This window comes from Corythoichthys intestinalis, chromosome 2 (genome assembly GCF_030265065.1).
Source record: "Corythoichthys intestinalis isolate RoL2023-P3 chromosome 2, ASM3026506v1, whole genome shotgun sequence".
NCBI lineage: Eukaryota > Metazoa > Chordata > Actinopteri > Syngnathiformes > Syngnathidae > Corythoichthys > Corythoichthys intestinalis.
The window spans coordinates 17,202,681-17,218,378 of record NC_080396.1 but is presented as its reverse complement, the minus strand read 5'-3'; the positions used below and the strand labels follow the sequence as shown (position 1 = coordinate 17,218,378).

Sequence of the window (15,698 nt, the reverse complement as noted above, 5' to 3'; positions counted from 1 at the left end):
CACTCCAGAAGTTCAGTGAGGATCTCTGAATGATCCAATGTTGTCCTAAATGACCGACGATGATAAATAGAATCCACCTGTGTGTAATTAAGTCTCCGTATAAATGCACCTGCTCTGTGATAGTCTCAGGGTTCTGTTTAAAGTGCAGAGAGCATTATGAAAACCAAGGAACACATCAGGCAGGTCCGAGATACTGTTGTGGAGAAGTTTAAAGCCGGATTTGGATACAAAAAGATTTCCCAAGCTTTAAACATCTCAAGGAGCACTGTGCAAGCCATCATACTGAAATGGAAGGAGCATCAGACCACTGCAAATCTACCAAGACCTGGCCGTCCTTCCAAACTTTCTTCTCAAACAAGGAGAAAACTGATCAGAGATGCAGCCAAGAGGCCCATGATCACTCTGGATGAACTGCAGAGATCTACAGCTGAGGTGGGAGAGTCTGTCCATAGGACAACAATCAGTCGTACACTGCACAAATCTGGCCTTTATGGAAGAGTGGCAAGAAGAAAGCCATTTCTCAAAGATATCCATAAAAAGTCTCGTTTAAAGTTTGCCACAAGCCACCTGGGAGACACACCAAACATGTGGAAGAAGGTGCTCTGGTCAGATGAAACCAAAATTGAACTTTTTGGCCACAATGCAAAACGATATGTTTGGCGTAAAAGCAACACAGCTCATCACCCTGAACACACCATCCCCACTGTCAAACATGGTGGTGGCAGCATCATGGTTTGAGCCTGCTTTTCTTCAGCAGGGACAGGGAAGATGGTTAAAATTGACGGGAAGATGGATGCAGCCAAATACAGGAACATTCTGGAAGAAAACCTGTTGGTAGCTGCACAAGACCTGAGATTGGGACGGAGATTTATCTTCCAACAGGACAATGATCCACAACAGAAAGCCAAATCTACAATGGAATGGTTCAAAAATAAACGTATCCAGGTTTTAGAATGGCCACGTCAAAGTCCAGACCTGAATCCAATCGAGAATCTGTGGAAAGAGCTGAAGACTGCTGTTCACAAACACTCTCCATCCAAACTCACTGAGCTCGAGCTGTTTTGCAAGGAAGAATGGGCAAGAATGTCAGTCTCTCGATGTGCAAAACTGATAGACATACCCCAAGCGACTTGCAGCTGTAATTGGAGCAAAAGGTGGCGCTACAAAGTATTAACGCAAGGGGGCCGAATAATATTGCACGCCCCACTTTTCAGTTTTTTATTTGTTAAAAATGTTTAAATTATCCAATAAATGTTGTTCCACTTCACGATTGTGTCCCACTTGTTGTTGATTCTTGACAAAAAATTAAAATTTTATATCTTTATGTTTGAAGCCTGAAATGTGGCGAAAGGTTGCAAGGTTCAAGGGGGCCGAATACTTTTGCAAGGCACTGTAGCGACGCCAGTCCCCCAGGCCATGAGTCCACAACCGAAATGGCGATGCAACCTACTAAGAAGCTGCGCAACCTTGAGATGAATGTTCGTCGGGAGTCAGCAAGGAACAAAAACTGCGACAAGGATTAAGTCAACAAAAGGAGTGTGGCGGACACGGCCTACCATCGGTCCTCAGCTATTCCCTATCTTCTGGATCGAATCAACTGAATAAACAAAGTACTAAATTATTAACTAGTCTACTGGATCTAATCAACATAACGAGCACATCGATCGACTATGGACTATTGGGAAAATGAACAATCAGAGGAGATGGTTATTATTTAAAAAAAACAAACAAAAAAAAACTTGTGATCATTACGAAATCTGAATGTCAAAAATTTTATATTTGATATTTTCTGCGTCCTTTATGGTATACTGGGGACGGGTGTCAATAAGCTTCGGCTTCTCCCGTCAGCCCTTTTCTTTTCGGGTTGAATTAATTGTAAACACATATAAATGCTGTATGTTTGTTTGGATTTGTCATGCCTGAAGGGAAAAAAATAAATAAATAAATAAAATGCGGCACAACGTGCTGATGTCACGTGCTTAGAGGAAGAAGGCATAGGCAGTGGATATACAGTCCCTGACAAAGGCTTGTCGCTTATCCATTTTGTAGAAACAATTGCTAATAACCTGACTTTTAATTAATCAATTGGTTTCAGAAATGGCTCATATGAAAGCTCAGACTCTCTCAGGGTGCAGACAATTACAAAAAAAATGTGTGGCATTTGCCAAGGCCCACAGCCTGTCAAAAGGATGGACGCTGGAAAAGTGGCAAAAGGTGGATTTTTCAGATGAATCTTCCATTAAATTACAGCACAGTCGTCGCAAATGTTGCAGGAGACCTACTGGAGTCTGCATGGATCTGAGATTCACTCAGAAAACAGTGAAGTTTGGTGGTGGCAAAATCATGGTCTGGGGTTAAATCCAGTATGGGGGTGTGCGAGAGATCTGCAGGGTGGAAGGCAACATAAATAGTCTGAAATATCAACAAATCTTAGCTGCCTTTTACATTCCTAACCATAAAAAGGGACAAATTCTGCAGCAGGATGGTGCTCCATCGCATACGTCAATCTCTTCCTTAAAGTTCCTCAAGGCAAAGAAAATCAAGATCCTCCAGGACTGGCCAGCCCAGTCACCAGACATGAACATCATTGAGCATGTCTGGGGTAGGATGAAAGAGGAAGCATGGAAGACGAAACCCAAGAATATTGATGAACTCTGGGAGGCATGCAAGACTGCTTTCTTTGATGTTCCTGATGACTTCATCAATAAATTGTATGAATCCTTGCCAAACCGCATGGATGCAGTCCTTCAAGCCCATGGAAGTCATACAAAATACAAATTTGGATCTCACAGCACCATTACTTAATTCACTTATGTAACATATTTTTGTATTTGAAGTACATTTTTTTGTTCAATTTTCACACTACTTTCTGTAGGCGACAAAACTTTTTTCTTTCCAAGATTTGACCTTTATGTCTTCATTAAATGATAAAACTTTTTTTCAGTAAAACAAATATATTTTTGTACATTCAACATTATTTGGGAGTGTCTTAGCTTTCATATGAGCCATTTCTGAAATCAATTGAATAATTAAAAGTCAGGTTATTAGCAATTGTTTCTACAAAATGAATAAGCGACAAGACTTTTGTCAGGGACTGTATTTGATTCCAATCATGCACGAATATAAAGGTAACAATGCCGACGAAAGCAAAGAGAAAGACACCAAGAAAAAGCAGAAAATGCCAATAGTGTGGGAGCATTTCAAGTTGGACACCAAGACGAACACTCTTTCATGTATTCACTATTAGACGGCACTTGCATACCACTACAGCACGTCTTCAGCTCCACCAAAGGCACCCAGTTTACTCCACGAGTGAAGGACCGATATCCGAGACAAGGTAAAATTAAGTTAACGTAACACTAATAAATAAGCTTAACTGTACCTTGCTAACGTAAGTTAGCCCTACGGGGGGCTAGCTTCCTATTAATTAATCATGACTACTGTCGATGCGTGGCTAATGTGTCTTTCATACAGGCTTTATTTAATCTGTAAAAACAGCGCTGCGGAGTAATGAGGGTGTAAAATAAAAACATAATAAATCTTTCAATTTTGGCTCAGCAGTCATTGATGGGTAAAACACCAAGTAGCACCGGTGCCTAATGTCCTCCAATACAACAGGTATCACATTTATTTTGAACACAGCAAAAACGAAATCCTATCAGGACTTAATTTTTCAACTAACTTAAAACTTAACTAGAACTTAAAAATAGGTTGACACAAATTGAAATTCAATTGAAACGTGGGAAAAACACCAAAATTTTACGTGATGTGTGTTATCAAGCGTAATGACATTTTTTAGGGAAGAAATAAGATCTTATAAAAGTTTAAGTTTTTGGAGTGAAAGCAGTGAATTTGTTGGGTTTTTTTTCTAGTCACCAGTGACGGGATCTGTCGTTCACTTGAGTAAACGAATCCATTCCGGTTCGTTCAGTAAAAAGATTCGTTCAAACGAATCGTTCAAACGAATCGTTCGCCCCCTCATCTCCCTCCCCGCCCAAATGAATCGTTCGGTTAGTGAACGGGAAGTGACGTTGCCGAACGAATCACCAAAGACCGCTTCGCAGTATAACTGAACGGGAAGTGACATTGCTTGGTCCCTCCCTCTCTTGCACACGGGCTCCTCATTGACCGCTCGTCGTAGTTTCAGAAATGAGTGACAGGCGATATCATTCTGCTTTCACAGACAGCCTCGTCTCCCTCCCGCTGCTGCAAAAGCGAGGGAGAACTTCCGCGTCGTCTGTCCTAGTTCTATGGGCTCAAAGTCATGGCTCGTGCTTGCATTTCGATTTAGGACACGGTTAAACATTTTCCTTTTGAGGGGGAAGTGGGGGTTTGGGGTCGGGGGCGCACGGACTTTCTTTAGCATGATCTTGCTCACATATACAATGCTGCTGCTACCAGCCAACGCGGCATGCTTTCTGTCACGAAAATAAAAATAAATCGAAAGTTTAATTTCTAAATATGGAACGACCAACACATCATATTTACCTCTCGCTCTGTTGTATTTTTGTTTTTTATTATTAAGATGATCGTATAGAATTTTTGCACTGGTATTAATAAATAAAATAATCCGGTCAGCTCCCCTGTCGTCCCTGCATCTCAGATCGTCAAATGCTGACGAGAAATAATTGTTTGCTCTTTATGATGTCGCCTTTCTACTCTCATTAGTCTGTTAAGAAAAATGTAGACATATTGCGACATCTCCCGTGTCCGCGTGCTTTGTTTTTGGGCGCTTGAGTAGCACATGATGGACGGATTGTCATAATTTGTCAAACCAACCAACACCTGACACGCTCTGACACGAAAAAAAACACTCGGAAAAAAATTACATGTATATACGGTTTCATTGCAAATCAGTATTATGGTGATCGTATTGTTTTTTTTTTTGCACTGGTATTAATAAATAAAATAATCCGGTCTGCTCCCCTGTCGTCCCCGCATCTCAGATCGTCAAATGCTGACAAGAAATAATTGTTTGCTCTTTTAAATGTCGCCTTTCTACTCTCATTAGTCCGTTAAGAAAAATGTAGACATATTGCGACATCTCTCGTGTCCGCGTGCGTTGTTTTTGGGCTCTTGAGTAGCACATGATGGACGGATTGACATAATTTGTCAAACCAACCGACACCCTCTGACACGAAAAAAAATGAAACACTTGGAAAAATTGACATGTATATACAGTTTCATTGCAAATCAGTATTATAGTGATCATACTAAATATTCTTTTTTTTCTGTGCACATATGAGGTAAATATCGCTGCCATGAAGCCTCCATATAGTGACAGTTCTCTGCCCGCTTCACTGCTGTCACGCGACCGCAGCTCAGCTTTTGCTTGCCTCTTGGCTACGCGTTTTAAATTACTGTAAATTTGATAGTATATCGTCATAGGTACAGTCCCAAGTCTGTTGAGAAAAGTAGAACACTAAACCATGCTCGCTAGATTTGTGTGGTGTTTTTGTCTGTTTGAGCAGCATTTGATAGGTTCCACGTTAACAAATATGTGACAAAGTCATTTCCTTTCATTTTATGACTCGTTCACCGCATAGTCATTACTGGAAAGTCAAGTTAGCAGCAAGCTAGGTCAGGAACCGGAGGACCGAATCACTGAACGGGAAGTGACAAAACTCAGTCTTTCCCCCCTGCCTGCACGCTGGCTGCTTATTGGCCACACGTGGAATTGAGTGACAGACGCCTTGATTCTGTTTCCGCTCCCTCCCCTGCCCGCGATGAGGCTGGCGTCTGATTGGTCGTGTGCGATGTCAGAAGACGCTGCCGCTTGCTCAACGCCCTCCCACGCAGCGAACAAGCGCCACCAACTTCATAGAACGAATCAGTGCAGATGGTGATTAGTTCGGTCTCGTTCACCCAAACAATTCGTTCAAAAAGAACGAATCGTTCGCGACCGATACAACACTACTAGTCACATCTGAGATTGAGACAATAGTTGGCGGTTTTCAACAATGTACATCTAAAATAAAGATATTGTCTAAAAACGGTTCAATATTAGGTTTCTTGTTTGCTAATGTATATTTGTAATTACTAGGACTGTCAAATTTATCGCGTTAACGGGCGGTAATCAATTTTTTCAATTAATCACGTTAAAATATTTAACGCATGCGCGGAACGACCCACTCACGCATTGCCACAAACAGACTACAATGGTGCCGTTTTTCATATATGCAGAACTAAGAGGCAGTGACAAGTGAGTGGAGTGGATACAGGCATTGAGGACGTGCTTTTTATTGCCAAAAGCTTTCAAGTCTCTTCCACAACAATTATAACTATTGAGGCGAGCGACGTCGATGAAGAATGACATGAAGAATGAGTTGATCTTTTAAGACCCTGCATTATACACAACGCAGAGAAGATATACCATTTGCAGCCACTACACAAAGCCATGGTTGCCCCACTTCCCATCATGCATTTGGGCAGAACAGTTAAGTCACTACAGTATCATTTACCGAAAGCTCAACAAATACACTAGATGGCAATATTTAGCCACAATATACAAACTCACATTTATCCTCTAAGAATTAAAATATTTGACGCAATCAACGCATGCTCGGAATGACCCATTCATGTTTTGGCTTAAACAGTTTACAATGACGCCATTTTAGCACACTGGGAGCAAAAAGGCTCATTGGACCGTGCCTATTACTAGGTTAAGCTTTGGCCACTTTTTCTCAACAAATATAAGTATTGTGGCGAATGACGTGGGGAAGAATAACAGGAGATAATCTTTTACTTAACACGCTTAATTGAACACAGTGCAGATCATACTGTATACCACTTGCCGCCACCACTGACAGTCATGGTTGCCCAACTTCCCATCATGCATTTGAGCGGAACAGTTAAGTCGCTACAGTACCATTTAGTGATAGCACAAGAAATATAATAGTCCTATCTCTCGCAGGAGACGATCTTTTTCTCATCATGCTTAATTGAACACAACGCAGAACATACTGTATACCATTTGCAACCATCACTGACAGTCATGGTTGCCCAACTTCCCATCATGCATTTGGGCGGAAAAGTTAAGTCGCTACAGTATCGTTTAGTGAAAGCACAGTAAAAATAATATTCCTATCCCTCAAAAAAAATAATTTTCACAAAAAGAAAAGTGCTCAATGCAAAGAGAACTGGCGTTCTTATCAAAATAGCTATGCAAAATACACATAAAATTTACTCAGACTTTCCCTTGGCTAGATCTCTAATTTAAAACTCGCCATTAACACCTTGTGGTGTATTTCAATCACTACCTTATGTAGTTAAACTACTAGTGTACTTTTTGATTGAAAATTTTACAAATTTTATTAAAACGAAAGCATTAAGAGGGGTTTTATTATAAAATTACTATTACCTGTACTCAAATTTATCTTTTAAGAACTACAAGTCTTTCTATCCGTGGATCCCTTTCACAGAAAGAATGTTAAAAATTTTAATGCCATCTTGTGGATTTATTGTTATAATAAACAAATACAGTATTTATGTACAGTATGTTGAATGTATATATCCGTCTTATCTTTCCATTCCAATTTCCATTCCATTTACAGAAAAATATGGCATATTTTAGAGATGGTTTGAAATGCGATTAATTATTATTAATTAATGTTTAAGCTGTGATTAACTCGATTCAAAATTTCAATCGTTTGACAGCCCTAATAATTACTCTTTACTTTAAAAAAATGTTTGATCCGATTACTAGACTAATCGATATTTTCAGTAGAATACTTGATTACTAAAATATTGGATAGCTGCAGCCCTATTATCATCTTAAACATTTCTGCTCACTATTTTAATACACCGAAAATAGGGCTTGATTTAAAAAAAAATTAAGAGGCATTTTAATGAAAGAAAATAAAGAAATTGGATTTGATGAAATCAACCAAAAAATATGGGCTATTATGGTGGTTCATAGAAAACTCGAAAGATTTGGCCAACTGTATAGTACTGTATAAACATGCATACATATTAATGCTGCACGATAAGACGATATACATCGTTGCATTCAACAAATGAAAGCTGAAGGATTTCAAGTTGGCCCCTGCAACCTTCAATTTTTCTTACAACGGCCCTCGGAGAAAAAAGGTTTGGACACCACTGTTTTAGAGCAACACAATATGGATAAAAACATGTCAATGTTAATACATCATAGAGATAAAATGCAACTGCATCACATTCATCAAAAATCAAGTCCTCTGTGCCTAGGGTCTTACCGAGAGGACCACTCTCTCTTCATCTGTGGTAGACTTATTGTTGGCAGCACCTCGCCGATAGCTGCAATCCAATAATTAGTTACCGGTCAACACATGTGTACTAGTCCTCCTCAAAAAATTAGCATATTGTGATAAAGTTCATTATTTTCTGTAATGTACTGATAAATATTAGACTTTCATAGATTTTAGATTCATTACACACAACTGAAGTAGTTCAAGCCTTTTATTGTTTTAATATTAATGATTTTGGAAAAAAAGTTAAGAAAAAACAAAAATCCCTGTCTCGAGAAATTAGCATATCATGAAAAGGTACTCTAAAGAAGCCATTAACCTAATCATCTGAATCAACGAATTAACTCAAAACCCCTACGAAAGATTCCTGAGGCTTTTAAAAACTCCCAGCCCGGTTCATTACTCAAAACCGCAATCATGGGCAAGACTGCCGACCTGACTGCTGTCCAGAAGGCCATCATAGACACCCTCAGGCAAGAGGCTAAGACACAGAAAGAAATTTCTGAGCGAATAGGCTGTTCCCAGAGTGCTATATCAAGGCACCTCAGTGGGAAGTCTGTGGGAAGGAAAAAGTGTGGCAGGAAATGCTGCACAACCAGAAGAGGTGACAGCACCCTGAGAAAGATTGTGGAGAAGGGCCGATTCCAGACCTTGGGGGACCTGCAGAAACAGTGGACTGAGTCTGGAGTAGAAACATCCAGAGCCACCGTGCTGGAAATGGGCTACAAGTGCCGCATTTCACAGGTCAAGCTACTTTTGAACCTGAACCAGCGGCAGAAGCGCCTGACCTGGGCTACAGAGAAGCAGCACTGGGCTGTTGCTCAGTGGTCCAAAGTACTTTTTTCAGATGAAAGGAAATTTTGCATGTCATTCGGAAATTAAGGTGCCAGAGTTTGGAGGAAGACTGGGGAGAAGGAAATGCCAAAATGCCTGAAGTCCAGTGTCAAGTACCCACAGTCAGTGATGGTCTGGGGTGCCATGTCAGCTGCTGGTGTTGGTCTACTATGTTTTATCAAGGGCAGGGTCAATGCAGCTAGCTATCAGGAGATTTTGGAGCACTTCCTGCTTCCATCTGCTGAAAAGCTTTATAGAGATGAAGATTTCATTTTTTAGCACGACCTGGCACCTGCTCACAGCACCAAAACCACTGGTAAATGGTTTACTGACCATGGCATTACTGTGCTAGATTGGCCTGCCAACTGTCCTGACCTGGACCCCATAGAGAATCTGTGGGATATTGTGAAGAGGAAGTTGAGAGACACCAGACCCGAACACTGTGGATGAGCTTAAGGCCGCTATCAAAGCATCCTGGGCCTCCATAACACCTCACCAGTGGCACAGGCTAATTGTCTCCATGCCACGCCGCATTGAAGCAGTCATTTCTGCAAAAGGATTCCTGACCAAGTATTGAGTGCATAGCTGATATAATTAATTGAAGGTTGACTTTTTGTATTAAGAAACACTTTTTTGTATTGGTCAGATGAAATGTTAATTTTTTTAGATAGGGATTTTTGTTTTTTTCTTGACTTTTTTTTTGCCAAAATCATCATGTTTATCAGTACATTACAGAAAATAATGAACTTTATCACAATATGCTAATTTTTTAACAAGGACTAGCATGTGTGAGCAGGTAGAAGAGAGCCCAGAAAGTTTGAAAAAGGACACTCAGAAAAAAGACAATGCAAATACAGAAAGATGTCATCCCCACTATTACCAGTTAGCAGTTAGTGGAAAACTAAGGAGAGACAACCAGAGATAAAATAGGAAATTTAAAACATCTTTCACCCAGTGTCGTTTTCGTCAACGATGACGATAGCAAAAATATTTTGTCAACGTACAAATTTTTTATGAAGATGACATCACAATGACTCGCTCAAAACGTGTCTTGGGACACTAAAACACAACAAGACGGATCTTGTCATAAATTCAAAATGTGTGTTTTTTTTTATAATTGTACGTGTAGTTAAGCATGGATTTGGCTGTGTTTGGTCGGGGTCACTCGTGATGTGCTGCGCCCCCGATCCTCCCGCTTCACACACACACGCTTGGTGAGTAAGCCTCCTATTCAAAGCTCCTTTTGTGAAACATGTGTCAGGTGATGCTTGGTTAGTTCTGCTTTCTTATCTTGGCTAGATATGCCATGTTGCTTTAGCCTTTAAAGGTCTGTGCTGAGTGATCATCAAATTGGTGCGTTAGAATAGCGTTAGCATTAGCATTTAGCGTGGAGACTCAATGTCTTAAACACTTGAAAAACATTTTACATACAGTTCTTGGCATCCAGGTGAGAGTTTAATTAATTGCAAATAATGTGCTGTTTTTCTGCAGTGTGTGTATTATCATCATGAAAATGGTGATGTCCATTTTATGTGCTCGTCTATCATGTTCATTCGAAATTGTTGGAAACCTTTTATTTATTTATTCAAGGACTAAAACCTTTGAAGTTTATAAACGAAAACATTTTGTATATTCGCATTTTCAAGTATTTTTGTCCAAAAGACAGACTAAGAGGAAAATTAAAATGGCTCCCAAAAACGACACTGCTTGAACTAGAGTCATTAATGTTTCACAATTAGCGGTTGTGGACAGAATCGCTGTATGGGGCCAGCAACATTTTGCCTGTGTTGTCAAATGCATGCTAACTCATTTAAATGAGGAATGGTGTAAAAAAAGTGTTAAGAATCTTGGATGTGTTTCACACACGTCTGAGATTATTTTAATTGGCTAGAATAATGTAAAAAGTCTGAAGTGGTCATTCCTTTATAGCTACAGTGCTGGTCAAAAGTATTGGCACTTCTGCAATTCTCTCAGATAATACTCAATTTCTCCCAGAAAATGATTGCTATTCAAAATGCTTTGGTAGTAATATCTTCACTTATTTTGCTAGCAATAAAAAAACCAAAAGAGAATGAAAAAAAAAAATCAAATCATTATCATTTTACACAAAACTTTAAAAAATGGGCCTGACAAAAGTATTGGCACCCTCTGCCTAATACTTGGTAGCACAACCTTTAGACAAAATAACTGCGAACAACCGCTTCCGGTATCCATTAATGAGTTTCTTACAGTGCTCTGCTGGAATTTTAGACCATTCTTCTTTCCCCAACTGCTCAAAGTCTCTCAGATTTGATGGGTGCCTGCTGCAAACTGCCATTTTCAGATCTCTCCACAGGTGTTCTATGGGATTCAGGTCTCCACTCATTGCTGGCCACTTTAGAAGTCTCCAGTGCTTTCTCTCAAACCATTTTGTTGTGCTTTTTGAAGTGTGTTTTGGGTTATTGTCCTGCATGACCTCTGAGGGAGACCCAGCTTTCTCACACTGCGCACTCAATTTTGCTGCAAAATTTGTTGGTAGTCTTCAGACTTCATAATGCCATGCATACAGTCAAGCAGTCCAGTGCCGGAGACAGCAAAGCAACCCCAGAACATCAGGGAACCTCCGCCATGTTTGACTGTGGGGACCGTGTTCTTTTCTTTGAGGGCCTTGTTTTTTCCCCCTGTAAACTCTACGTTGATGCCTTTTCTCAAAAAGCTCTACTTTTGTCTCATCTGTCCAGAGAAAATTCTTCCAAAACATTTTTGGCTTTCTCAGGTAAGTTTTGGCAAACTCCAGCCTGGCTTTTTTATGTCTCTGGGTCAGACGTCTTCCTGGGTATCCTACCATTGAGTTCCTTTTCATTCAGATGCCGACGGATAGTACGGGTTGACACTGTTGTACCCTCGGACTGCAGGACAGCTTGAACTTGTTTGGATGTTAGTCGAAGTTCTTTATCCACCATCCACACAATCTTTCGTTGAAATCTCTCGTCAATTTTTCTTTTCCGTCCACATTTAGGGAGGTTAGCCACAGTGCAATGGACTTTACACTTATTGATGACACTGCGCATTGTAGACTAAGGAACAGTCATGTCTTTGGAAATTTGGACTTGTAACTTTGAGATTGCCCATGCTTCCTCACAATTTTGCTTCTCAAGTCCTCAGACAGTGTTTTGGTCTTCTTCCCTTTCTCCATGCTCAATGTGGTACACACAAGAACACAACTCAACTTTAATCCATTTTAACTGGCAAGGGGGATTTAGTTATTGCCACATGTAACTAACAGGTGCTGTTAATTATACAAATTAGAGAAGCACCACATGATTTTCCAAAGGGTGCCAATACTTTTGTCCTGCCCATTTTTGGAGATTTGTGAAAAATGATAATGATTTACTTTTTTCCCCATTGTCTTTTGTGTTTTTTCATTGCAAGCAAGATAAATTAAGATATGACTACCTAAGCATTTTAATTGCAATCACTTTATGGGAGAAATTGAGCATTATCTGACAGAATTGCAGGGGTGCCAATACTTTTGGCCAGAACTGCACTTCAGATACAAGTGAAAGCCTTTTGTTTACCTAACGACTCAACAGTGTTAAATTTACATAAAACGGCATAACATGGCACTAAAACCCCATAACTCCAAAGTAAAGTGCCCCCCGTGGTTAACAGCCTTACAAGCGTACAACGATCAGTTCCCAGCGCTATATTTGCCCATGAAGAGAGTAACAAGACACCAACATGAAAAGTGAAAACAAACAACACACAAGAGAGCAGGTAGCACTGCAGTGAATAGAGTTGTAGAAAAGAACCTGAAGGAGTTAGTCATAGTTTTACAAAAGAACAATTTACCGCTTTTTGTTCTTTTTGGTGATGAAAGCAAGGCCTCCAAAGTAATAGCAGCCAGCGCAAATGATGATAACTACTCCAATGACGACTTTGACGAACCAGGGAGAAAACAAATACATTTGGCTTAGTGATAAAGCCTCCAAATAATAGTTATATTTCTATTTTGAAGAAAAAACAATACCCACATTGTATGATTACAGAGAAAAAGGTACAACGTTGAGTGATAGAAATTACAGCTTCATTCTTCTTGGGTTAAGTCTGAAGTGTACTCGATAACTATACAGTTGTAGGAAAAAGAATTTGAATCTGTAGGAATCACTGTACATGCCTGGATTTCTATGAATTGGTCATAAAATGGGACCTGACTTTAATCCAAGAACAAAAATATATTTTCCTAAACTAATACAAACATGCTTAACCAAACATGTTTTGTAGTTGCAGATCAGACATGCACAACCTTTGGGAGGAATTTTAGACCATTCCCTTTGACATAAGTGGTTCAGTTCAACAATATTGTTGGGATGTTTGATGTACATATATTGCTCTCTTGAGGTAGTACAAAAAAACATCTCAAATCACTGAGGTCGGGACTGACTTGGCTTTTTCTTTGAAGTCATTCTCTTGATTTGCTTGGACAATTTTATAGTGTTGTTCTTTATTTGGCAGACAGATGAAATCCAAAGTTCAACTAAATGTTTTAAACCTGGGGAAATTATTTTTCAGCCAACAAGTGTCCAGGCCGCAAGGCAGTAAGACCAACCCAAACCTGAGTGCTCTGTCCAACTTAATTCACATTTTGCCAGCATTGAGTCACATCAACACAACAGACAGTGCAATATTGAATTATTAATTGAAATTATTTTTTCTTGATTGAAGCAACTTTTTTGGGGGGATTGAATGATTTAGACACAAATGTATTACCAATAATATGGCCCAAACACAAAAAGGATTGCTTTAAAGGAAAAGTTTTTTAAGAGAAATTAAGTGTTCAAATGCAAATTTGAGTCTCAAATATTTTTTGCATTCAAAATTTTTTCTATGATTGAAAAAATGTTTGACTAAAGTGATTTTTCTTTTAGAAAATATTTTTTGTTTGAATCAAAAAAGTTATTTCAATCGAAAAAAAAAAAAAAAATCAAAGAAAAATTTTTGCTTTTTTGCTTTTTGTGAGTCAATTTTTGCATTTTGATTGAAGTGGCGTTTTTTTCCATTGAGAATACATATTTTGATTGAAGCAACTTTTTTTTTTTGGATTGAGTAATAAAAGACACAAATCTACCTCTATAAAATAACATATGGACAAAAGTGACATAAAAGCAGAAAAATGTGTCCAATACATATAAAATGGCAGAACATTGTCAAAATAATAGACAACAATGTTGTTTGTCGTTGTTGCATTGAGTTGACACTTACCTGCAACGGCAATACCCACTGACATACCCAAATTATTGCTACCATTTCCTGAAAGAAAGAATGCTCTGCGTCAGAGAGGGTGCCACACCAGTTAACCAGAAAAGGTTATTCTGTTCAATTTTATTGTTTAGAAATATACCTGTTGGTGTGTCTTTGCCATCAGGTCTTTTAGTTGTAGGGGTGGTACTTGTCGTAGTGCCTTTTCCTGTAGCAACAAAGAAATAGAGTAGACAATCTTACAGTCCTTGGCAACATGATCACAGTCATATTGTATTGCATGTCTTTAGGTAAATATCCCATTATACAATGTGGACACCTGCAGCTTTTAGTCCAATGCAGTTTACAGATGAAAAAAAATACAGCTTTCTTGTAAAAAAAAAAAAAAAGGTGTAGCTAATAGTCCAGAAATTACAGTAGATGCTACTTGTTTAATCTTTTTTAGTCTTAAATTGGCATATTTCTATGTTTGAGCCACAAAAATAAATCTGCTCAAAGCTTCCATTTGTTGGAAAATAGGCCAAATTTCCAAGTCGTAACAACAGGTACTGGCCACCAACTAGCTCATGAGCCAACAGGCTAGAAGAAAACCACTTATGGGAATGTCACTGTAATCTAAATATGTCTAATTTATAATGATGAAAAGATAATGAGATTTTTTTCGTTAGAAATTACTAGTGCTGTCAAATTTATCGCGTTAACGGGCTGTAATTAATTTTTTAAATTAATGACGTTAAAATATTTGACGTATTTAACGCATGTTGTGAAGGCAACTCTTTCACAACAAACAGAAGTATCATTTAGTGAAAGCACAACAAAAATAATATTCCCATCTAAAAAAAAAAAAAAAAAAAATGTTCACGAAAAGAAAAGCTGGCATTCCCAATCAAAATAGCTATGCAAAATACACATAAAACTTATACAGACTTTGGTCAAACTCTATTCAAACATTTCGTTCGGCTCAACAAATACACTGGATGGCAATATTTAGTCACAATATACCATCTATCAGAGGTCTCGTACGTTGTGAAGCCAGCACTCAAATGATCGTGAATCACAATAGACCCAGTCTAAAAAAAAAAAAACAGGGAACTATGGCGTCAGTCGAGGGACAAAACACACCCATTGGCTTGATTTCTAAGTAATTTAAAACTCTCCATTGACACCTTGTGGTGTATTTCAATCACTACCTTACGTAGTTAAAGACACTGGAAGAATGGCTGTGACGTCACCGCTCGGCGACGTCAACAAAGGCGAGCTACTAGTTTATTTTTTGAATTTTTAGAAATTTTTACAAATGTGATTAAAACGAAAACATTGAGCAGGGTTTTAATATAAAATTACTATAACTTGTACTAACATTTATCTTTTAAGAACTTCAAGTCTTTCCATCCGTGG

The 15,698-nt window shown here is 38.9% G+C and overlaps 1 protein-coding gene across 3 annotated transcripts in view; it reads right to left on the bottom strand.

The window, feature by feature from the left end:
* Positions 1-15,698, bottom strand: part of LOC130905152 (membrane cofactor protein-like) — a 34,801-nt gene that overhangs the window by 6,821 nt on the left and 12,282 nt on the right. The window contains exons 8-11 of one of the 3 annotated variants that reach the window (XM_057818263.1): positions 14,443-14,508; positions 14,304-14,351; positions 12,894-12,978; positions 8,217-8,277 (exon numbers count right to left, since the gene is read on the bottom strand). In XM_057818263.1, coding sequence (XP_057674246.1) covers positions 8,217-8,277; positions 12,894-12,978; positions 14,304-14,351; positions 14,443-14,508 — 260 coding nt within the window. The remainder of the gene's footprint in view (positions 1-8,216; positions 8,278-12,893; positions 12,979-14,303; positions 14,352-14,442; positions 14,509-15,698) is intronic. The other 2 variants (XM_057818273.1, XM_057818280.1) reach the window with 2 other exon arrangements.